Here is a 24,044-nt window from a genome sequence, read left to right on the forward strand (position 1 = left end):
GAAAAACTACAGGAAACGTTTGACCTCTGTAATTGCAAACAAAGGCTACTGTACCAAATATTAACATTGATTTTCTCAGGTGTTCAAATACTTATTTGCAGCTGTATCATACAAATAAATAGTTAAAAAATCATACATTGTGTTTTCTGGATTTTTTTTTTTTAGATTATGTCTCTCACAGTGGACATGCACCTACGATGACAATTTCAGACCCCTCCATGATTTCTAAGTGGGAGAACTTGCAAAATAGCAGGGTGTTCAAATACTTATTTTTCTCACTGTATATGAAATCATATGAACTTGTATTCAAATGTGCTTGCGAACATTTAAATGTATAACTTTTCAGATTTAATTTTGTATTTAATCGAGATTAAGTACCTTTTAATTCAATTTATTTTAATACATTGTCTCAAAGCAGCTTTACACAGATAATGTGGTAAGAAAGAATGAATGAGATTGTTCTTTTTTGAGTTATCTCTTAAATTTGTCCCTAATAAAAAGCTGGTGGCGATTGTGGAAAGGAAAAACTCCCTGATATGGCATAAGGAAGAAACCTTGAGAGGAACCAGATTCAAGAGGGAACACATCCTCATCTGGGTGACACCAAATGTCCATTTACTGTATTAAGCTAAATGATGTTGAAGTGTGTAGTGATGGTGATTAAATGCAAACTGTAGTCCTGAGTCAGTGTAGCAGACTGCTGTCATTAAGTACAGTCCAAATCCATCCTCAAAGCTCCTGTGCTACTCCGTAATTTCATGGATCCCTAGGCTGTTAATGTGAAACCATCCCCAGCTGCACAGAGTAACCTACAATCGAAGAGAACCCCATCCAGAGGCAGGCTGGGATGAAGCAGGCAGATTTTAGGAGAGGAAAGGGAAAGGAACACTGGTCACTGGTACCTCAGGAGCATGTTTAACTCAACCAAGATAGAGAAGAGGAATGACAGGGAGAGAAAGATATAGAGTATTAATTACCGTAATTTCCGGGCTATAAAGCGCACCCATATATAAGCCACACCCACTGAATTTTACAAATATTTTTATTTTTAACATAAATAAGCCGCACCTGTCAATAAGCCGCAGGCTTGTACTTTACACAGGCTTTAACGAAAGACATGTTACACACGGTGTAACGGGTGAAACATGTTGCGCTTCCTTTAGGAGCATAGCGGTATTTTAGGAAAAGACCGGCACAGCATTTTTCCACTATTACTGCATGTGTGCAAGACCGAGGAATATGTCCTTATTATGTTCTGATGCTCATTTCTAAGTTTCTTTGACTAACCTGTAACGCTGTTGCCAAGAAAAATAAAAAAGCACGAGTTTTGGAAACCTGTCTGTGCTTATATGATTTCTGTTGCAACTGCAGTTACAACTCGAGCTATCCCTTAACCCAGACTCAACGTGCTACAACGGCTTGTATCTAAACAGTAGCCTACCAAGAAAGTCATTGTTTACTGTCTTTCTTCTTCCTTTCACAACTATTTCTCTCGGGAGTTCATCTTTTGGCATCGTCGTGCGTAAAAAAAAAAAAAAAAAATTTTTTTCCCGATGCCGTGCAGCTCAGAACACAGGTGAGGTGCGTTTTTTTGTTTCCGTTCGGAAATTTAATTGGTCTAATGTTATAGGGTTCAGTTTTTTGGCTTGAAGTTTGTGAAACCGGGAAAATCCCAGGAAAAATTCATAAATTAGCCGCTTTGTTGTTTAAGCCGCGGGGTTCAAAACGTAGGAAAAAAAGTAGCGCAAAAAAAAAGTAGTCCAAAAAATACAGTATCCTTATTGTTTTATAAAAGTTAAGGACACTGTGCAGTTGGGGACTCCGGCAAGTTTCGCTATGGCAGTATAACTAAAAGGGAGAGCCAGAAGGTAACACAGGCAAGAGGGAACTCTGGGAAAAGAGACGCCACACTATCATCAACAATCCTGAGTGAACACGTGAGTGTGAGGGGATGACAGCATACAAATATCCCAGTTTGCCAAACACTCTATATCCATGATCCCTCCAGATCTGCTACTTTGCATAAAAATCTACCAATAAAAGGGATTGGCTAAATAAATATGTTTTCAGCCTTCATTTGGAGCTTTGTAAGAGAAAGATCTGCCCCCCTGCTGTAGTCTTCATTATTTGAGGTACCAACAAATAGCCTGCACCTTTTGATCAAAGTAGGCATGGAGGATCATCCTGTACAGAAGTTCACTCAGATACTTCAGCGTGAGACCGTTAAGTGCTTTATAAGTCAGTAGTAGTATTTTATAATCAGATTTGATTGGGAGCCAGTGATTAAAACAGGGGTGATGTGGTCATATTTCTTAGATCTAGTAAGGACTCTTACTGCTGCATTCTGGACTAACTGAAGCTTATATATGCACTTACTCAAACACTCAGACGGTAAAGCATTACACTAGTCTAATCTAGATGTAACAAAAGCATTAACCACTTTTTTTGCATCCTGTAAAAACATCATATGTCTCATTTTAGCAGTATTGCTAAGGTGAAACAACGCTACCCTATTATAATGTTATTCACACGAGCCTCAAAGGACAGACTAAGACAGATCTTTGCGGAGCACCAAACTTTACCTCCAAGAGTGTGGAGAACTCACCATTTAAATCAACAAACTGATAGCGATCAGTCAAATAAGACCTAAGCCAGGAAAGAGACGTTTTCTTTATTCCAACAACATTTTCTAGTCTAGAAAGGAGGATATTATGATCAATGGTGTCAAAAGCTGCACTAAGGTCAAACAAAACAGGTAAGGAGACACAACCCTGATCAGAGGCCAATAACAGACCATTTACCACTTTAACCAGCACTGTCTCTGTGCTATGATGAGGTCTAAATCCTGACTGATACATTCAAAACATTTTATTCCTTAGTACCGTAGGTGTGAGCATAATTGCTGTGCTACACCTTTTCTAGAACCTTGGAGATAAAGGAGAGGTTTGATATTGACCCACATTTGGACAGCTGATGAGAGTGATTTCTTAATTAGAGGGTTGATAATAGAATAGAATAGCTATTATTTTTTTACATATACATTACAGCACAGTGAAATTCGTTCTTCGCATATCCCAAATTGCTCAGAAGCTGGGGTCAGAGTGCAGGGTCAGCCATAATACTTCCTGAAGACAAGTGTGGCCTTGCCTTCTCCAGGCTGTGATTTCTACCCCAGCCCAGTTCAGAGAAAAAGAAATCACAAGGTCAGTGAGAGATTTGAACAAACATGTTCCAGACCTCTGTATGCTCAACAGTCCGTTAGTACTACATAACTACATAAAAAACAAAAACAAAAAAAACAGTTGGTGTGGGATATTTTTGGAGATAAACATCTATCAAGGTTGTGCAAATGGTTTTCAGGCATTCTCTCCAGCATTAATTTTTTTCTTATCATTTACAGTGAGATACAGTTTAAGGTTTATAAACAAGGGAGTATGCTTACAGTCATTCCCCCTCTTTGTCATAGATTGATAACCCACAGCTGGATGAAAACAAATCCTAAAAGAGCAATTATTCATCTCCACAAGGTGCCACCTTGCCCTCATGTTTTTGACATATCGTGACTAAAGGAGACTGGTGATGATTGCTTTATGGCCGGGCTCCAAAAACTCTGCCCTCATGTGAAACCCTTGTAATTTAGATCTATCTGTATCACTTCAACAAGTGTCTGTGGAACAAAGAAGCAACGATGAAAGCTTGCTGTACTCAAGAAGCTCTTGATATACAGGTAGGTAAAAGGTTGAAGAACATGGTTGAGAAATCTTTTGCTTTTGTCCCTCTTGCTTTGAGGTTTGTGTTTCGTAAATTTAGTTTGATATATGAAAAGAAGTTTTAATCATGCAGTAGTCACTGGGTCATGACCTATATGCTTAATGCATTTCCATTTCTTAGTGGACTGGGTTATTTACTTACCATTCTTGCGATGAGGCATAAGCCATGACTCCTACTATTTGTAAAGCACACCACAATAACCATAGAAAAACTTGGATCATGATGCCACATTTTTGACTGCTTTCACAAATTTCAAGGTCAATAACCCACAAATAAATGGTCTGCCCGACCATAAATCGGCTGAAATTGCAGAGAAGTTTACCTAAGTAAATGAATGAAGGCAGGCCAAGCATGCATTTGGCATCTGCACTATACTGAAAGGCAAGGATTGAGGATCTGGTGGAATTCTTGGGAGGTTAGGTGCAGTCTGGAGGTTGTGCAAGTGCTGGATTATATCTTATTACTGATGAAACCTGGCATGTGCCATTGCAATGCATCTAGGAAAAGCATTCTCATTTTGTTTAGCATTTACCGACAAGTGGGTTTGGTTCAGCGTGTATGGCATACGGTTGTGATAATGTATTAGGTCAGGAAAAAACTGATACTACAGCAATTCAGAACAGTTTGCCTTGAGAGAGAGATAACTACTAATAATCCCCCTTTAATGCAGTCAGATAAAAAGTTTCCTTTCCCAAATCTATATAAAGAAAAGAACCACTATGCATTGTTTAATACTTAACTTAAAATGAATTTAAAAAAAACAGACGTTTGCATGTGTTGTGGTCTGTAAAAAGAACAACCCTCTGACTGACACTCATGCATGCCGCAAATCCTTTCCTTTATGTTCTGAAAAGGACACTAATGCGGTATCTGTGTCCACTTTTGAAGCACTGATTGCATTACTTCGAGCTTCTGTTTGAGCACCTATTGAATTACAGCACAGCTCCTATGTGATGTGCCTTTTTTTCTGAAGACCAGATCTGTTTCCATGCAAGAGGTAGAGTCTTCACATTTGTTTGGAGTGACTGCATGCTTTTGTCTTTGCTTTCTTTCCTCTGAGAAACTGATGAGCCAGGAGTCCTATATTTTAACAGCACACATGTGGCTTGCATTGCTAAAGCATAGCATCACAAGTAATTTGATTTCCCAGAACGTTGATGGGAACAGAGTGCTTTCCATCAGTACCAAGCAGAGAAATGTTAAAAAACTAGGAAAAAGGGGAAACCATGGACCAGGACATTCTGGTCATTATGCTTTTATGGCTGCGGAGGTGGAAAATGCCGTAATGAATATGACAATCATATGAGTCATATTTAGCATCCTCCATGCATGCTATATGTGTATCATAAGGTTTGAAGGAACAGGTATTCAATGTAAAAAAGTCTTGACAATAGCATGCATAAGAATTTAATGAAAGCCTACATATTATTTACTTATCCGCTGTAACAAATCACACCTACCTACCTACCTACCTAGCTAGCTAGCAATATATCTGACATTAAATAGTATTTAATAAAACATATAAAATCATGATTTAAAAAAGGATGTCTCGGTTTAAATCCGTGTTTTTAAATAGACTCAAAATGGATCCCATTCTCATTTGGGTGGTGCTAATCCTCATCTATTGCTGTTCCATTAGCTTATATAGGTATCAGTATTATTTTATTCAATGCTGTGATACAGAACTATTCTGTTTTCAGTTAATAACAATATTACTATTCATTCTTTAAAACTTTTGTTTAGAGCAATTACTGATTGTACACACGAGTTTGTTTGGGTAAGCTGATAGTATAGTATAGTATAGTATGAGGTTTTTTTTTTTTTGGGAAGAGTTGCATATTTTTAACATTATCCCACCTATTTAATGTATAATGCACATTCTGCATATTACTGCAAGCTACAGGATTGTGACTTACTTCAGATCTGTGTCATGGCGTGAATTACAATTAATGTGAGCTCATGTTTGTGAAATGCATACTTTAAAAGTGCAACTTAAATGATAACTTTTTTAGAAGCATTCAGACACCTGGTGTTGAAGGAAAGCAAAAGTATAGAATATAGATATAATTTTTAAGGGCTTACCCTAGGGAGGAGAGAGAGAGAGAGAGAGAGAGAGAGAGAGAGAGAGAAAATACAATATTAAAACTTAATCTCTTACAAAAAGCTATCTTTTACAAATGGATATGAAGGTGGATATTGTAGAAAGAACATTACTTATAAACTTACACTCCAGTGCTCATGTTAGTTCTCACTCTCCAGTGTTCTGTATTGTTATGAAGACTATAATCACACTCTTTATGTCACCCAAATGAGGCTGGATTCCCCTTTTGAGTCTGGTTCCTCTCTAAGGTTTCTTCCTCATAACATCTAAGGGAGTTTTCCTTGCCAGAGTCGCCATGGCTGCTCATCAGGGATACATGCACACCATTCACTTTAACTCTTAAACTTTGTAAAGTTGATTTGAGACAATGTCTGTTGTGAAAAGCGCTGTAGAAATAAACTTCACTTGACTTGGAGATTCCTATATATGGTCTAACTCTTACAACCACAATATTTCCATTAGTTCTTAAAGGCTTTTGTTCTCTGATTCTACTAACAGTTCATATGAGTCTTGGAATCCTTTTTTTTTGTGAAGCGTTAACTTTTTGTTGTAGTTTTAGTTTTTTATTTGCGCAAATGTGAGAGTGTATGCGCTGCTCCTACACGTGTTACGGTAGCGCATATTTGCACACTGCCCCCCTCCTAGCAAAGTTTCAGGCAATTAGTTGAGGGAGAAGCAGCTTACGGTCAAGCGGTGCGCCTCGTTTCAATGCGCGAGTCCGCAGCCAAGCGCTGATCCCGTGGCGCTTTTTTCATAACTTTTTTTTTTTTTTTTTTTTTGCATTTAAAACCAAACCATGGGCTTCGAGTTGGAGCGGTTCAGCGGCGCCGTGGACCCGGATCTGAAGTGCAACCTCTGCCACAAAGTGCTGGAGGAGCCGCTGACAACGCCGTGCGGCCACGTCTTCTGCGCGGCGTGCGTGCTGCCTTGGGTGGCGCAGCAGCGCAGCTGTCCGGCGCAGTGCCGGCGGCGCGTGTCCGCCCAGGAGCTGCACCACGTGCCGCCGCTCAAGAGCCTCGTGCTCAAGCTGGACATCCGCTGCGAGCATCACGCGCGCGGCTGCCGCCAGGTCGTCAAGCTCCAGCATCTCGCCGAGCACGTTGAGACGTGCGAGTTCGCCCCGGCGCGCTGCCGCAACGAGGGCTGCATCCAGGTGCTCAACTTCAAGGACTTGCACTTGCACATGCGCGACGCCTGCGAGTACCGGCCGGCGGGCGTGTGTGAGCAGGGCTGCGGGCTCGGCATCACCCATCGCGAGCGCTTCCTGGACGGCCACTGCTGCGTGCGCGCGCTCAAGGCGCACAACGGCGCGCTGCAAGCCAAACTCGCCAACCTGGAGAAGGAGTGTCGGAAGCAGGCGATGCGCGCGAGCAAGCGCGAGAAGTCACTGTTCGCGCAGCTCTCCTCCGTGCACAGCGAGCTGCAATTGACGGCGATCCGCTACCAAAAGAAATTCACCGAGTACAGCGCGCGCATCGACGCGCTCAAGAGCTTTGCGCCTACAGCAAAGGTTGATTTTTTTTTTTTTTACATGCAATTTTAAAATATGTTTCGGCAAACTTCGTCAGCATTGGCTTTTACTTTTTTTTGTTTATTATCTCTGTTGCCCAAACAGGCATACATTCCAAAGCGTCAATTCAGTGGCCATGGATGGGATAAATTAATTCTAAATCCATGCAAAACATTCATTTCATGATGAATGAGAACGCACGCAATTTAATATAATATTTACAAAGTTTTCTAAAATGTTTTTTTGCTCAAAAAATAACCAGTATATAATAAATTTGTGCTTAGGTTGATAGTCCAGTAAGCAGTTTTGGATAGACCGTTTAACCCAATTGGTTGATCGGTGATCATGTTATACCTTTCTAAACCACTAGGGGTGTGTACATTGTGAAGCTGATTTGCTGCTTGAACTGAACCTGTTCATTCGGGACTACGTGTGTATCTGCTTACATTTGGGTGTGTGTTCAATCACAGTTTGAGCAGTGCTTCTGCAAAACACCTAACGGTGGAAAACAACGTCATAGTGTAGTCTAGCTCTCTGAGGAGCGTATGAAGGGTGGTGTTAAATCATAGGGATTGAACTGCTTCTTCACTGAATTTGCTCTGAAAGTTGTTCCTGTTAAATATCTAGAAGTTTGGGGGTATGGTCAGATCCCATCGAATGCTGACTGAGCCATGGTTAAAAAAAAATGATGCAACCTGTGCATGGCATTTCAACCATGTACATTCTGGCTATAGGCACATTTTCAGTGAGTAGGATTGTGCACCCATTTGTTTTTATAAAAAAAAATGTCCCTGGCAACTTTTTTCCAGTACTGTACATTAATGCCTGACATGAGTAGCCTGACTGCTTCATGTTTGCAAATGGAAATTATTATAAAGTGAAATATCACACAAATCCTTTCAATTCCGTGAATGTCTAAATGAGTGGCAAAGCGTTCGGGATAATGCCATTACTTACTTAAAATGACAAAATACCAAAAAAAAAAAAAAAAGACTGTTCTATACCCTGTTTTTGGTTAATTGTGGGCCAATATTTTAAACCTCTCAAATATAATCAAGAGTCTGTACCAGAAATGCACACCCACATGTGTGCATGGAGCTCTGAGATGAACTGTGCACTATTGAGGCAGTATTCTCACCTCTCTCCCAGCGTTCTCAGGATTCACCATGACCCTGGCAGGAATAAAGATGTTTTTGTAATTAAAACATGCAGTACGTTCAGAAAATGTTCAGGCACCTTTGGTTAGTTAGAGTGCACTACATTGTATTGCGGATCTAATTCAAAATGGACTTTGTTGACTTTGTTTTTTTTTTATCAAGTTTTACACGCTGTAAGCCAGAAGGACTAATTCAAAAACGTTTTTTAGGAACTTAGAACTTGCTTGGAGACCAACTGTGACAAATTCCCAGACAAATTCAGTGAAATGGACATAATTTAGAATAGCACAAGATTGTGTATATAGCATGAGTCACTGTGCAAGGTAGACCAAAAACCATGACAAAGTTCTGTTCTGTGTATACCTCTGTGACTTTCTAAACGTTGTAAAGCTCTGAATGTTTGTAGAACCACAGTGAAGTTTGTGAAAAGGAAAAAATATGTAACAAACTGGGACTTTTCCCCACAGCTGGCTGTACAGCAAAACTCTGTAAACAGTCGAAAAGGGCTGAGGTCATTGAGGTGACCAAAAACCCAATAGCCATTATAACAGAGCCCTAGAGTATCTTCACAGAGGAGAAGGCGAACAATCTTAGAAGAAAAAACTTCACTGTTGATATTGTGGTGTGTGAGTAAACTGATGATACTTTTGGAAAAAATGAATTTGGCACTTAAATGACTTCGGGTACTTCTTGAGAATCAAACACTGCTCATCCCTTATGATGAAGCACAGTAGTGGTACCATTATGCCTTTGTGGTACTTCTCCGAGTTTCAAATACATTCAGAACCCAGCATTAACAGCTATGTATATGTATTATCAAGGCTAATTAACAAGGAAGGGATATGTGAGCTTTTTTGTATTGATAACATTGGGAAAATGGCCAAGCTCAAGCCATGATCTTGGATTTGATTAAAAGATTTGGAACGAACAGATTGTAAAATAAATATTTAATTGCATTTACTTTCACATAAGCAAATAAACTAAATTTATAGGATGTACTTGACAAAAAAGATGTAAGCTTAGTATGATGCTCCCTTGAGCTTGAGTCTGAACCTGTCCCACTGCAGGACTAGGGTCAGGGTTGAAATGCTTTGGAACATTTCTAAGACCATCCTCCAGTGTCTGTGTGGGGTTCAGGCTCACCCTAGTTACCTATAAATGAACATTTGTGTCTAAAACCATTTTTTCGGTTGCAGATAAAAACAAAACACTTATCATGTCTTTTGTTTTGTAGTCTTTAGTTCATCCACAAATCCAGATTGAATGATTTTTTGAATAGTCATCCAACATGTATCTAGTGGTCAGATATTTCCATTGCTAGATTGTAGTTGTGTAAATGTGCTAAATCTTAAATAACTGTCTCAGATGAATGATTAGCCAGCATGTGCAGTGTTGAATTTGAGTTAGGAAACTGTGTGTGCAGTTGGCTTGTACTTATTTAACAATTGTTTCATTGATGGAGCATTGAAACATACAATATACAAGTTTAATTATATTGTGTCTATAAATTAGTTCACTGTTCTTCTTTTGGTTTGCTTAGAAGTCAACCACATTATCGGAGTTAAATCAGTTGTTCCAAGCAACTAAGCTGACCTTGAACAGGGAACTTGTGTCTCTCACGTGTTTGACATTTAACCACTGAGCTGACTGTGATCAATTGATTACTTATTTAACTAGGCCAATTTAGGACATCTGTAGTTGTATTATTTACATTTCTCAATACAGTTTCCTAACGTTCTCCTATCTTCCTAATATTGTATGGAAATGCATCATTGTCAATGCGGACCGTTTCATTCTGCTGCCCATAATCAAATCATAATAATGAGAGTATCTGCTCTAGGAAGGATGGCGGTTAGATTTGATCTAAATCTGTGTTTCGCTGTTTTATAACCTCTCTGGGGGTCTCATCTATCTGTTGTGTGTGACCGTTGTGTGTGTAATTCAGGCCATATATTATCGGCAAACTACTAAACAACCAGCACATTTCTACTTTTTGTGAATGCATTGAAATATCAAAAGTGAAAAGACTGATCTTTATTTAATAAGATCAGTGTTCCATTCTGCACTTCATAGGCGAGAGTAAGCTTGGTCCAGGCAACCTCCCACGAGAACCGCGGGGTTACAGTTGTGGTCTTACGACAGGTTATCATTTAGCCCAATTTACGTGTTCACCTCAAAGTAGCAAGGAACGGCATGTTCTTTTCTGAAATGTAGTGAAGAGAAAAAGTTAGATTTGAAAAGGTTTTCCAAAATAAAGATACTAATATACTTTCTTAAGTACAGAAAGTAAGAAATATATATACACGAGTACAGTAACAATGTAAAAATGAAAAACTGTTTATAAATGCAATACATTACTTTAGTTAATACATTCTAGTAACAACACCAACAATAATGGTGATGATTTCATTTATTTTTACTCAACTGTTTAAGATTTTGCCTTTGGTGCGCTCATTTACCTCTCCTGCTTCTTTCACCACATACCTCTTTGGTTACAGATTTTAGGCAGTATTTCTAAACTCTTTCAACTCTGACAAAGTAGTGTCATTGGGCTGAGGAGGGGTCTCTTCCCCTTGTCTAGGCGTGAGTCATGCTCGCCAGCTACATTTCTTAGCCTGCTGAAAGAGAGAAGGGGAATGTTTATGAATCTGCCATTTTTACAAGCAGACACGTTAGCTCCTTTGCTTAGCTTCGGGTGTATGGATTGTCTCTAGAGAAGCATGATAAATAGAGAGCAAGCAAGGGACTACAGGATAAGAGACTACATGGGGGGGTCTTTTTGAATACGGTAGCGTTTTTATGAGGCAAAATGTTTTCAGACATGGTAAATTAGCTGTGTTTTTTACATTTCATAGAAAATATCTATAGAATGCAGGATTGCTGAATATGGGGAAACCTGTATTCAGGCTAGGCTGTGTAGACTAATACAGAATTCCTATCCTTATCATTAGCAAAATTGCCTCAGTATTGAGCCTCGGTCAAAGTAGCATCAATTAAGCATTGTTATTTGAGTTTGATTAATGCAGCTCTGTACACAATGAAGTTCTCTTGAGTTACTTCTGATCTTTTCATGATTTTACTGATGAAACAAACACTGCATCAGCACACAATATGTTTTAGGACAAATTTGCCCACTTTCTGTGGATATTAAGAAGTATGATTGAAGGCAAAGAAACAATTGGGCAGTTGTTGTTAAATACTGTGTTGTTTTTATTTTCACTGAATTCTCTCTCAGTCAAGAGAATGTCAGTCATGACAACATCCAGCTGGAAAAAGTAATTTGATGATTGGCTTTCATCACTGTGATTAAATCCACCTATTTAAAGTTTTCGAGTGCCACACATTGTTGGTATATGACTATTCTTGGCCTTGTTTATTAGATAGTTGAAGCCATTGATTTGTATGTATTTCAGTTGAAGTCATTGAGTCTGAACCCACCAAATATATTTTATTATAATAGTGACATTACTATGCACCCTCTACTCATTTTAGCACACTCATTGTTTCCCATGGAATTCCGGGATTTCGGCATCTGTTTTGGCTTGTTGCATTCCAACTCCAGACCCCTGCACTGCCTGCAGACAGCTATAAACGGCTGACACTGAACATACCATTAAAATATGTGTTGTATTTAGACACACTATTTTATGGTGTATAGTATGGACAGCTGACTTCCCACTACCGCCACCTTAACAGACAGGAGGATTAGACACACGTCTGGTTTCCAAATCCCTCTTGTCATCCCCATTTTGGAAGCAGCTATAGGTTTATTAATAAGCTTAACATATCAGGAAATACCAAAAGCTTTTAACCCGGAAAGCTAATGGTCACTTGACAGCTATTCGTCCAAAAATTAATCTCTAATTAACTACGTTTACGTTCCATAGTTTAAGGTTGAGTACATGTATTGAAGGAAAATGTGTGGGTTTTTTTCCTCATTTGTATGATTTGCTTCTTTTTCAGGGTGGCGAGAGCAAAAGCGTCTCACTTGTGCTCCACAGAGAATCTGGATCTTTGGGCTTTAATATTGTTGGAGGCCGACCATGTGTGGTAAGTCTCAATCAGGTTAACATATGAGTGTCATTTAATACCTGTAAATACTTAATTGATCTAGTGACCATACAAAATATCCAGCTGACCAATCCAATTCCATTAATGCTGATCTTAGGTTTTTTTTTTTCCAGGCTCCTAGCAAGCACTGGCAAAGTATTTTTTATTTAATTATTTGTCAGGGTGGGTGAAAGCTTGCAACTAACCCTGTCCAGAGCTCTGCAGTGGCATTGCGGTTCTTTACAAACTAGTACTTGTGGTATCCGTATCAACAAGAATAGGTGCCGAAGTTTTAATGAGTTGGTGTGAGGCATGTCCAGAATAGAAGTCTGACGTAGTGTTCTTAACTGAACCGTTATAGCGATATATTTTTTTGTTCTACAGGAAACTGTAAAACATTCAGAACTTAAACAAAATTTATTTGAACTTGGTTTTGCTGGGTTGGTCTGCAGAGTTAGAATAGGTACCTGGATTAGTTTTTATAAAAACTAATTTTAAAGATTTAGAAGAAAAGACTTTTAAAGGATCATGCCGCAGAGATCCTCTCTCTAGACTTGTAGCCTTTTCATCATTCCAGTTATTGGTTGTCAGATTCCAAACCATTTATGTTGAATCAGGAATGAAAAAAAATGATCATATCTGCCGTGCCATGGTGCTCCAGGGTTGCCCTTGTTTTTGATGAGGAACAGAAGTGTTGAGTACTTAATTTTCTGTAAGCATACAGTACTGTAGTTCTGACTGCAGTGATTATACTGTTGCATTTTTGGGTTCTTTAGTGTCAGTCAGTAGTAGTTCATGTGAGCATGACTATAAATTGGTTAAAAAAAAACACAATACATGCCATTACTGGAAAACATCATCAAACCACTCTTTTATTGATGATTTTCTATACACAATACACCCACCTGTGGTTATATATGCTGATCACTAAAGCAAAAAATCATAAACTCATTAGAAAAAAAAAATGTTTGTCTGTAGTCAGCTTGTTGTATGAGCATTCTTATGTAAAAAAGTGTTTTGTTTTTGTTGTTGTTCCAATGAGAAGGGGGAAAAAAGAGAGGAAGTAATCTTAACAGTAATTAGCTACAGCATTCGCAGCTTGATTTCCTGTGGTTTTCTAAGTATTCTATTAAAAATTACTCAACAGTGTTGTCCGACTTGGCATGAAGCAGGCAAAGGTTTGATGTGGTTGTATGGGGGGGGGGAAAACAAAACATTTTTAAAGCCCCAAGCTCTTGCTATCAGTTTATGGCTCCGTGCTAGACATTTATTCTTTTTCATCCATACTGCCTAACATAGCATGATCTCTAAAGATCATGATACTACTTGAGGCTTGGGAAGTATTTTAAGTGCTATTTTATTTTTTCAGTTTGATAGGTTAGAAAACTACAACTTCACAGTTGGCTTTGAGCACCTACAATTAATTGCATGTCATTCTGTGCTAAGATCCTGGCTACAGCTTGCCCGTATACAAACGAGTTTATCGTACATATAAATATTTAAGCAATTTTTACAAAATTGCATTTGATAAGTGTTTAAATTTCTGCTGTATTTAAAGGAAAACGGCATCTAATCCAAATATTTGTGACAATATATTTAGCAGATACAGCCACTTTTTGTAGTTCAATCTTCAATCTTTGAACATTTGAGTCAGTTTTTCCAGTGTGAAGAGCGTTTGGCTGGATAACTTTCTCTTTAAAATCTCTCAATCCAACACTTTCTGGAGTCAGTCAAATGGATTAGGGCTGGGTGATTGGACAACTTGTTCTGTGTTCCATAATGTGCCTGCTTCCTCTGTAAATTATCTCTAACGCATCGATGAGGTGTGTTTGGTCTTAAAGTCAGAATAGACTCAATAAAGGCAAGGTATCTCCAAATTTTTTATTTTTGATAAGCAGTATATTTATTGTTCAAGGTCTTATTTGACTATTCTTACATTTATATTTGTTGCATTTGGGAGACGTCCTTATTCACAGCAACCTACAATTTTCCCATTTATACAAACGAACAGCAGCTTCATTGTGCTGGGATTTGAACTCACGAACTTCCGTTCAAAAAGCCAACGTTTTAACCACTAGTCTCAATAACGTCCAACACTTTTGAGTTGAGAAATGTTCCACAGATTTAATGGCCTGAATAAAAGTCAGCAAAGCCAAGTTGCATTCAATTACAAAATAATTGGCTTCCTTTCTATATACGGTTTCTCCAAGCAGAACTTGGAGATGTTTCAGTTGTTCCAAAGAAAAACTTCTGTTCGTTCCTCCCACAAATGCTTGTTTTGCAATAGCGTTGAAGCTTGGCAACTTTACTTCTGATCATTCTGCTCACTCCGCAGACGACAATACGTTCATATGCCTTTCTTCTGGCAAATTTTCAACTGTGCCAGAAAAGTTATTAATTATAGTCATTAGTGTAGTTAATGAAATCTGTAACTTTTTATTTATCTTTTATTTATTAATTTATTTACTAACTTGTTCAAGTTAACATCCATCTGTCTGTATTTGCTCCCCGGAAATAGTCAAAATGGTGTACTCTGTACTGAGAGCCATCAAAGTATTTCATATTTCAGCGTTTTCAGTATGTTGTTACTAGAGTGTGAATAAGACATTCTGTTGTATCACCAGCTTTAAACAATCACTTCACATCACATTATATTTTCAGGATAATGAAGACGGGACTTCAAATGAAGGTATCTTTGTATCAAAGATTGTGGAACATGGACCAGTGGATAAAGAAGGAGGGCTTAAGATTCATGACAGAATAATGGAGGTATGTGTGGTTGCATTACTGAACCATTATGTTCAATTTTGATATGACAGAATGTCAAACTTGATTGTTACACATCGACAGTGAATTTGGAAATGTGCACAGATTGGAATTAAAAATTATGCTTAAAAGAAGCATAGTGAATGTTGTGTTTGTCCAGAAATCTCCCTCTTACTCTGGTAACAAGAGGTTCTTTGAACTAGCGGTCTCTTTGTAAGGCCTATAGAAATTCAAGTGTTCAAATTTTGTTTTTATAGTGGCATGTAGTGCAACTCTGGTTCCTCTGAATTCATTCGTCTAAATCTGTTATTCAGGGTGCAGATTGATGACTAGACATCTATGATTGTAACTAGGCCAATGTAAATATTTTTACTGTATGCAGACATTCCATTGGCCCAACTGTTTAAATATCTGTCACGTAAACATTTTAGCTGCAAACTTTTTTGCCATATTTAGCTGCTTTTTTTGTTGTTAATTTGTGAACCTTGGGTTTATGAGCTAGTAGAAAACAAATTTGGTGGAGCTGTAAAAACAAAAAATAGTGGATGGGGGGTGGGGTGTAAAACAATTGAACTAACTGTTGTTACCTCCAAAATCACACTAGAACGTGCATGTTATTGATTTGTGTACATGACAGTATCATGTGACTGAGTCATGTGACAGAGGAAGACATGGAATTGTGCTCCCCAAAAAAAAAAAAAAACGTTTTTGGTTTTTTTTAAGCAGCCATATTAACCTGGTTAAATCCAATCAAATAAAAAATTTTAGTCACTTCAACCAATGTTTGTATAACAGGACTTATTTTGTCAGCATTGACTTAACATCCAGTGACACATAATGGAAGTTTATGGTATTTTTTTTTTCTCTTTTTACTGCTAGGAATTGTTGTTAGCAATGTTATGTCTGTGTGCACACCACTTCAACTTTTAATAGTGAAACAATGATGGCATAAAGGTTAAGGCTGTGGGTTACTGATCAGCAGGTTACGAGTCTCAGCACCACCAACCGACCACTATTGGGCATTTGAGCAAGTCTCTTAACCCTCTCTACTCCATGAGTGACTTATAATAGCTGACCCTGCACTCTGACCCCAAATTTCCAACTAGTGATTTACAAGGAAAAGAATTTCATTGTGTTGTAATTCATCTATATGTGATGAATTACGGCATTTAATACAGAGGGATGAGTTCTGATTTTAACCAAAGAGAGCAATTTAATTAAGAATACCAGATAGCTGCTATTAGGGAAAATAATGTTTGAACTGATGCAAAATTATTTAAAAATATTCCTATAATCCTCATTATGTGTAAAGTAATTGTATTTCTGAGAATATTTCTGAGACACAAACTATTCTTTTTTTTTATATGCGACAAACTAGCTAAAAGTCAAAAGCACATAAGAATTGGTCAGCAAATATTTTTGGTTCTAATAGAGGATCTTATGTAAGACAGAGAACAGGAGAGATTGTTAGCAGACCCCCACACACCCCCTGTCAAACATAGTTTGGTTTGGAGCAGGGAATGTTGAAGACTTGCCCAGTCACTGGACCTCAATCCTATTGAACTGCACTGAAATAAACTGGATCGCAAGGTCAGAAAGAGATATCCAACCAGTGAATAACAACTATTTCAAATTTTAAAAGAGGCATGGCAAAATATATCGTCTGAAGTTTAACATATGTACATTTTATACTTTTGTTTGGTCAAAGTAAGTCTTCATAAATCTTCATAATTAGTTTGTTGCATGTAAACAAAAGGAACATGCATGTATCTTCTAAAACAATAAAAGACTAACTTACAAACTTCTGACAGGCACTGTATAGGTCTTATAATAGGTATTAATGATTATTTAGAAAAGCTTCACCTATTAAGAGATTAGAAGTTCTCAGGAGGCATTTATGATATATGATGGTCATGTTTTTTCTTCTTTAAGAATGACAGTAGATTAAAGAACATACATTTATTTCTTTATTGCGTTAATATGCTAAAGTCACAAGGTTTATAAAGTGAAAAGATAGTATCAGGTCATCTTTCTTAAATGTTAAATGGGAGTCGAGCATAGTGCTGTAATGTTGGATTATAAAAAAAAAATGCATTTAGATTGTGAGCTTCAGGAAATCGACAGGCCATTTAGAAAAGAGAATATAAAACTCGGTAGCTTTGAGCTTTAGTAATAGCTCCTCTCTCTCTCTCTCTCTCTCTCTCTCTCTCTCTCTCTCTCTCACTTTCTCTCTTCCTTTTTTTTTTTGTAAAGGTACAATTATACCCTTTGTCAGCTAAGGTGTGTCTATGCACTGAATTAGTGAATTATATGGCTTGTGGTCTTCTGTTAGCAGGTACTATAAGCAATCTCGCATTACCGTGCTTTGAGTAATGAATCTTGCTGGAAATGTAATCAAGAGAGAACTGAAAACCTTTTTTATTGTACACAGTTAAACCAAGAGTCAATGGTCCCATTCTGATCCTCTTCCTTTATACGAATTAGCTGTAACCTGTAGCACCAGAATCGTCCAGGCCATGCCACCTTTTCTCCTCACTCTATCTATCAATGGCTAACAAGTTCTCTAACCGGGTCAGGAGGCTCATTAATTCGTATTGAAATGTTTTATAGTATGACATAGATTGAGTCAAATCTGAATGCTCAAGTTGAGTATAAAGAAGTTTCAGGTGTGTTATTTAGCTTTCAGTATTTTCAAAACTGGTTTCGGTCATTCATTTCTCCACTGTATAAAAGGGTGATTTGGTGTCAAATGAACAGATAATGAGGCGATTTATCCAATCCCACTATCATAAATACATCTTCTAGCTAAATTGTTTCTGACGTTGGTTGCAGATGTAAATTGCTTATTTGTTTTTCTGACCGTCTTAGGTGACCTCAAGCATCTAAATTCAGCCTAGTTCTTGGTTGTAGGGCTGTGAATTACCTTTAGAGCAGTTCCTTGTTGTTCTGGGAAAATGCATTTCATGCCTGGATTCAATTTGATTGCTATCACACGTTGATAGACTTCTGATAGTCACGCTGATGAATTTGGCATAATGCCAGTCGTTGATGGAGTATCATTGCAGGTGTGCCTCATTTGCCTATGACAACATATAGTAACCTTACAAATGCCTTTATATATTTCATGTATTTCCATTGCTTATGTTCTTGACAGGAAAAAAAAGTACCCCTAAAGTTGCTTCATGAACAAAAGCAGACCACAAGAAATGCCATCAATGCATCATCACTAAACAACTTGCTGGAGGGATCACCTGGTCCTTACAACCGAGCTCAAATGAACCCCAGCTGTCTTTGTTCATACCACACAAAAACAGCCTCCTAATTGCTAACATGTATCTATGAGAAATCAAAACTATCTCCAAGAGAGCCCTAGAATCCCACATTTGTAGTGGCGTTGTGGAGCTAAAGCAAAGCAGACTCGAATTATTTTGTCAGATGAATGGAGCCTTGTTTGGTTCTCATCATTTAAATTTTCTCATAAAAATTGTGCTGTGGTTGCTTTTGCTTACTCTTGAGAATGAAAATCTTCTTTGTGTAGCCTTATTTGCCTTGTGATTTTTTTATTGCCGCTATATTTAATCTAAGCATTCACACTTAAAAAAACAACTGCATCTGACCTTATAATAAAAGCCAAGTCTTTTATTTCTGCCGAACAAGGCAGAATCGTTGAAACCATGAATTATTTTGGAATTTTTGTAGATTTAGCTTGACATGAAAACCAACACTATGTAAAATTCTGGTTTATTTAGTTTAGCAGTCTGGTGACCATTTAAGACATAAGTTCTGCTTATTGTGTAGCTTCATAATTATTATTTTTAAATATTTTTTTTTTTAAATAATATTTTAAATGTAACCAGCTATGTTTTTTGGTATACATTACAGAAGGCCATTGTAGCACCACCTAAGCTTTTAACACAAGTGTAAAAAATGTTTGTCTTGTAGTAGGGACATCAGTACTGTTATATGTCAACTTGTTAAAGCCTGCAAACACCAATTGGGTCAAAGGTTAAACGGCAACCATCTTTTAAAAGAACCTCCGCTGAGGCCAGTTTCAGCTATTTGCGTGAGAAACCAGGCGAGGCACTTTTTCTTCTATTAAAATATTTTCATGTAGGCAGCAAATAAACATTTGCCTGTTTTTTTATCATTATTATTTTTTACATTCAGTGAACAAAGTCATTTCTGCTGTAAACCATAATTTGAGCAGGATGAGTATCTCCCTTTGGGGTCTGCAAGTGAAAGTGAGATTAACCGTAGAGTGGCACTTAACGCCCCACATATACTCGAGGTTTTTTTTTTTTTTTGGCTGAGTGGGTGCTAAATAGCGTTAGAAAATCCTTTTACTGAATAGGTTGTATCAGAATTGGGAAGTGAGTGTTGAGAGAAAGGGACCTATTGCTGGCATGTCAATGAGCCTTCTTTTGATAAGAGGGTGTTGGAATTCTTTTTATTTGGTTACTGGATTAATGTGCGCTTGTGGTGTGGGTAGAGATGAAGACAGTCTCTACTGCGGGGAAATCCAGATCTATTGACAACCTTCCTGGAAATATATTTTCAATAAGTAACATGCAGCGCGTAGTATTTAAGCAGAAACATATGGGTTAATCATATGCCTAGTGGTATAGTAAAAATCCAGCAAGGAATCAGTTTTCACAAAAGCTTTTGAATCACTTGGTGGCCAAACAGGAACATTTCAGGCTTTAAACGTTTGCGCCGCTTGTATAGCAGTATAGATTTACAGTCCTCTTAAAAATAACTTAACATGCAGCTATTATTGTTAAAATAGCTAGCAACAAATGTGAGTACACCCTAAGTGATAACAGCTGTACATGTCCTATTTTCATGTTTTTGTCTGCTTGACAGGACCATACAAAATTTGTGTATCTTGTATTAGAGCAGTTCAAATTTGTTGCTTTAAATACAATTCTCTCATACTGACCACTGGATGTTTAACATGATACCTAATGACAAATAACTCCCTGAAGATTTGACAAATAGTATTGTTGCTTTCTGCAAAGATGGCAGAGGCTATAAGAAGATCAGTGACACTCTAAAAACTAAGTTACAGTACAGTAGCTAGGGTCATGCAGCGGTTTTCTAAGACGGGTTCCACTAGGAACAGGCCTTTCAAGGGTCAATCAAAGAAGTTGAGTCCTCGTGCTGTGCAGGTGCTGTCTTAAAAAACAGACGCACGAGTGCCGCCATCATTTAGAGGTTACAGAACGTCCGCTTGTCAGTGCTCAGACCATATGCCGCACACTGCAATAAGTCCGTTTGCATGGCCGTCATCCCAGAAGAGAGCCTCTTAAGCTGGCTAAAAAGAAAGCCCTCAAACATTTTGCTGGAGACAACCTGTCCAAGAGCATGAATTACTGGAACCATATTCTGTGGTCTGATGAGACTAAGATAAACTTGTTTAGCACAGATCGCATGACGCGCTGGTGAGGAGAACCAAGAAAATTGTCTTGCTTACGGTCAAGCATGGTGGTGGTAGCATCATGGTCTGGGGCTGCGGTTAATCAAGGAAAACATGGATTCCAACATGTACTGTGATGTTCTGAAACAAAACACGATGCCCTTCCTACAGAAACTGGGCCAAACGGCAGTTTTTCAATATAAAAAGACCCCAAACATACCGGTAACAACTGCCTTGCTGAGGAAGCTGATTGAGTGACTAATATGTGTCCAATATGTCACCATTATTTTATACATGAATCCCATTTTTTTAGGTTGCTTCTCATTCTTGAGTTGGCTTGTATAAATATGCTTATATTCAGAGGCCCCCAAGTTGATTGCATGCTCTAATGTGTTTTTTTTTTTTTTTAGTTCATATTAAGAAATCTGGTATGTTCTGGATCTAACCCAAGTTAACCATTTATTAAAGGGGCCTCCTGAAATGTTTTTGAAGTTGCAAAGCTTTTTTGTCCTTTCTGGGAAAAGTATTAAGGTCTATTCGATTTTGTATAACTCCTTTAGCTACAGGTCAGTGGGGGTAAATGACAAAACGTCAATTCACCTTTTATTTTATTTTTTACCTGTTATAATTAACCCTAATCTATTCAAACAAACATTTTATGGCCAGCATTAGCATAATTGACATATTTAGATGTGGGGTGCCATTTTTAGTTTCCACAGGGACTATAAGTCAGGTCAAACCAGCAAGAGGTTGAGGCCCTTAACCTTGTCCTATTCTCTTAGCAGTGCCACTAATAAATTGTTAGAGCATGTGATGTTTTTAGCTAGACGTGTCACAAAGTCCTGTGTTCATTTCTATCCGGAGATGAGGGTTAAATCACGAGGGGAAGATCACATTATCTGTTGGTGTCTCATAACAAGAAGTGAGCCTTTGTGAATATCTTTATTGGATTTGGCACGAGCAGAATGTGTCCTAGCAAGGCACGGCATGCAGGGCAGTTTAATCTCGATGGAAGTAGCATGTCTCAGTCCCAGCTGAGAGGGGCATTCTAGTCATGTCTGGCTCACCTAACTCCAGATATTAGATCCAGTAGAAATGAAGGGGCCTTACTTTGTGACGGTTGCTGATCAGAAAGAAGTGGCATGCTGAGGCTAAATAGGATGGCAGCATGTAGCTGTAGCTAGGAAGAGTGAAGGCTTATAAGAAAAAATGTGAACGACGAGGACAAGGCAGCAAAAAGCCACACTGATAGCATGATTTATGTTCACTTTGAGTGATCAAAAGAATGCATGCATTTGTTTTGTATAGATAATCTTTAATCAGTTCCAGAGAAAATACATGGTCCATCTTTTTTTAAAGATAAATGTATTCATTTAATGATACAAGATTTTAATACATATAACTACACTATTAAATCGGCTCTCTAAACCCTACCCTCGTTCCTAATCAACTAACATCAGTTAATTTCTAATATACTGCCTAGCAGGGCTTTAGTCAGGGTCATAAAAGCTTGATTTCTCTCAGTAATGCTGTATATGTCTATGACCTGGCAGTATAATATATAAGTAATGCAAAAACAAATCTAACAGGAAAATATTGCTGGCAAATATTTGGTAAGGTGTATATATAATTTTCCATTGATTAAAAATGGTATAAAGGAATTTAATGGTAAATTATGGTATTTCTCTTGAATCACTTTGCCAAGTATTAGATTAATTTAAATGAATACAGTAAATACATATGCCGATGCAGTCCAAATACAAAGTCAACATATAACACTATAGGAAAAGTGGAAGCCCAGTTCTGCTCATTGTTCTAGATGTTGTGTTGGGAAGAGTGACTGTTAGGAGGGGTATATTGGTTTTTTTGTGGTCCTGGTTGTGAGGAAGCTATAATATTTGCCTAAAAGAAATATTTGAAAAGATCGTTCCTTGAGTGTAGTGGGTTGATGATTTTTACAGCTCACTTCATTTTGTCATATAGCTCTTGAACTAATAACTGCTACTGGTCATTCATCCTTTCTGCTGTATACACATACCAATTTATTTTTCTACAGTTCCAATCAGTTCTCATGTTTTCTTAACAGCAAAGTCATACACATTCTATATCTATTAAAATATATATCTATATCCGGGTCATCTAGTACTGTACTATTACTTTTATTTGTGATTTAGGCATAATCTCCAAATATGGCATGGCATAAAAGAGACAGGTCGTTTACAACCCTGTTCATTTTATACTCAGACCTGAAGATACCATTCCTATTTTAAAACTTGGATCCCAGTTTTACGTATTTTTTTTCCCCCCTCTCTTCTCTAAGTTGTGCCTGAGTTACTGCTGGACTTGTAAATGTTCGTCTTGAAATGACCATACTGTAATTTAAGTAGCGTTTGTGCTGTATTTCAACGGTTCTTTCACGATCCAATATTAAAGTCGCTCTGCATGCGAGCAGCAGTATTGCAGCATCATTTCCTCTCATAAATCACTTGCATACGAATCTAAGCATTTATTTTTCTTTCCCCTAACATGGAAAACTGTACTGTATAAGGCTCTGCATCTACAGTCACAGACCTGCTCTGATGAAAGCATTTGGATTCTTTTTCACTTTTTTGCATTCATATCTTGGGTTACAGTAGGTTTAGGAGTAATCAAGGGGGGTTGGTACGACAACTCTTGGAAGATTAAGTACCTTGAGTTTGATCACTTGAGCCTTTTTAGATTTATTTCTCAATAATAGTTTTTTTTATGGCTCCCCTCATTTGTCTCCTTTTACAGTGGTCAGATGTACACACTAAAATGCTTAAAATGCACAAATCCAGCTAAAACTTCAGTTTATACACAGCAGCTGCTATGTGCCATTCTCATCCAGATTTGAGAAAATAGAAAACTTCTTCTTCTTCTTCTTCTTTTGGCTGCTCCCATTAGGGGTCGCCACAGCGGATCATCTGTCTCCATACCACCCTGTCCTCTACATCTGCCTCTTTCACACCAACTACCTGCATGTCTTCCCTCACCACATCCATGAACCTCCTCCTTGGCCTTCCTCTTTTCCTCCTACCTGGTGGCTCCATCTTCAGCATTCTTCTACCAATATAATTCATGTCCCTTCTCTGCACATGTCCAAACCATCTCAATCTCGCCTCCCTCACCTTGTCACCAAAACATCCTACATGTGCTGTCCTCTAATAAACTAATTTCTAATCTTGTCCATCCTCGTCACTCCCAACGAAAACCTTAACATCTTCAGCTCTGCTACCTCCAGCTCCACCTCCT

The 24,044-nt window shown here is 38.0% G+C and overlaps 1 protein-coding gene across 2 annotated transcripts in view; it reads left to right on the plus strand.

The window, feature by feature from the left end:
• The first annotated feature begins 6,402 nt into the window (after positions 1–6,402).
• Positions 6,403–24,044, plus strand: part of pdzrn3b (PDZ domain containing RING finger 3b) — an 83,034-nt gene continuing 65,392 nt past the window's right edge. The window contains exons 1-3 of one of the 2 annotated variants that reach the window (XM_046855105.1): positions 6,403–7,382; positions 12,503–12,589; positions 15,251–15,358. In XM_046855105.1, the coding sequence (XP_046711061.1) occupies positions 6,669–7,382; positions 12,503–12,589; positions 15,251–15,358 (909 nt within the window). In that variant the 5' untranslated portion in view covers positions 6,403–6,668. The remainder of the gene's footprint in view (positions 7,383–12,502; positions 12,590–15,250; positions 15,359–24,044) is intronic. The other variant, XM_046855098.1, reaches the window with a different exon arrangement.

This window comes from Silurus meridionalis, chromosome 1, assembly GCF_014805685.1.
Source record: "Silurus meridionalis isolate SWU-2019-XX chromosome 1, ASM1480568v1, whole genome shotgun sequence".
Taxonomy (NCBI): Eukaryota; Metazoa; Chordata; class Actinopteri; order Siluriformes; family Siluridae; genus Silurus; species Silurus meridionalis.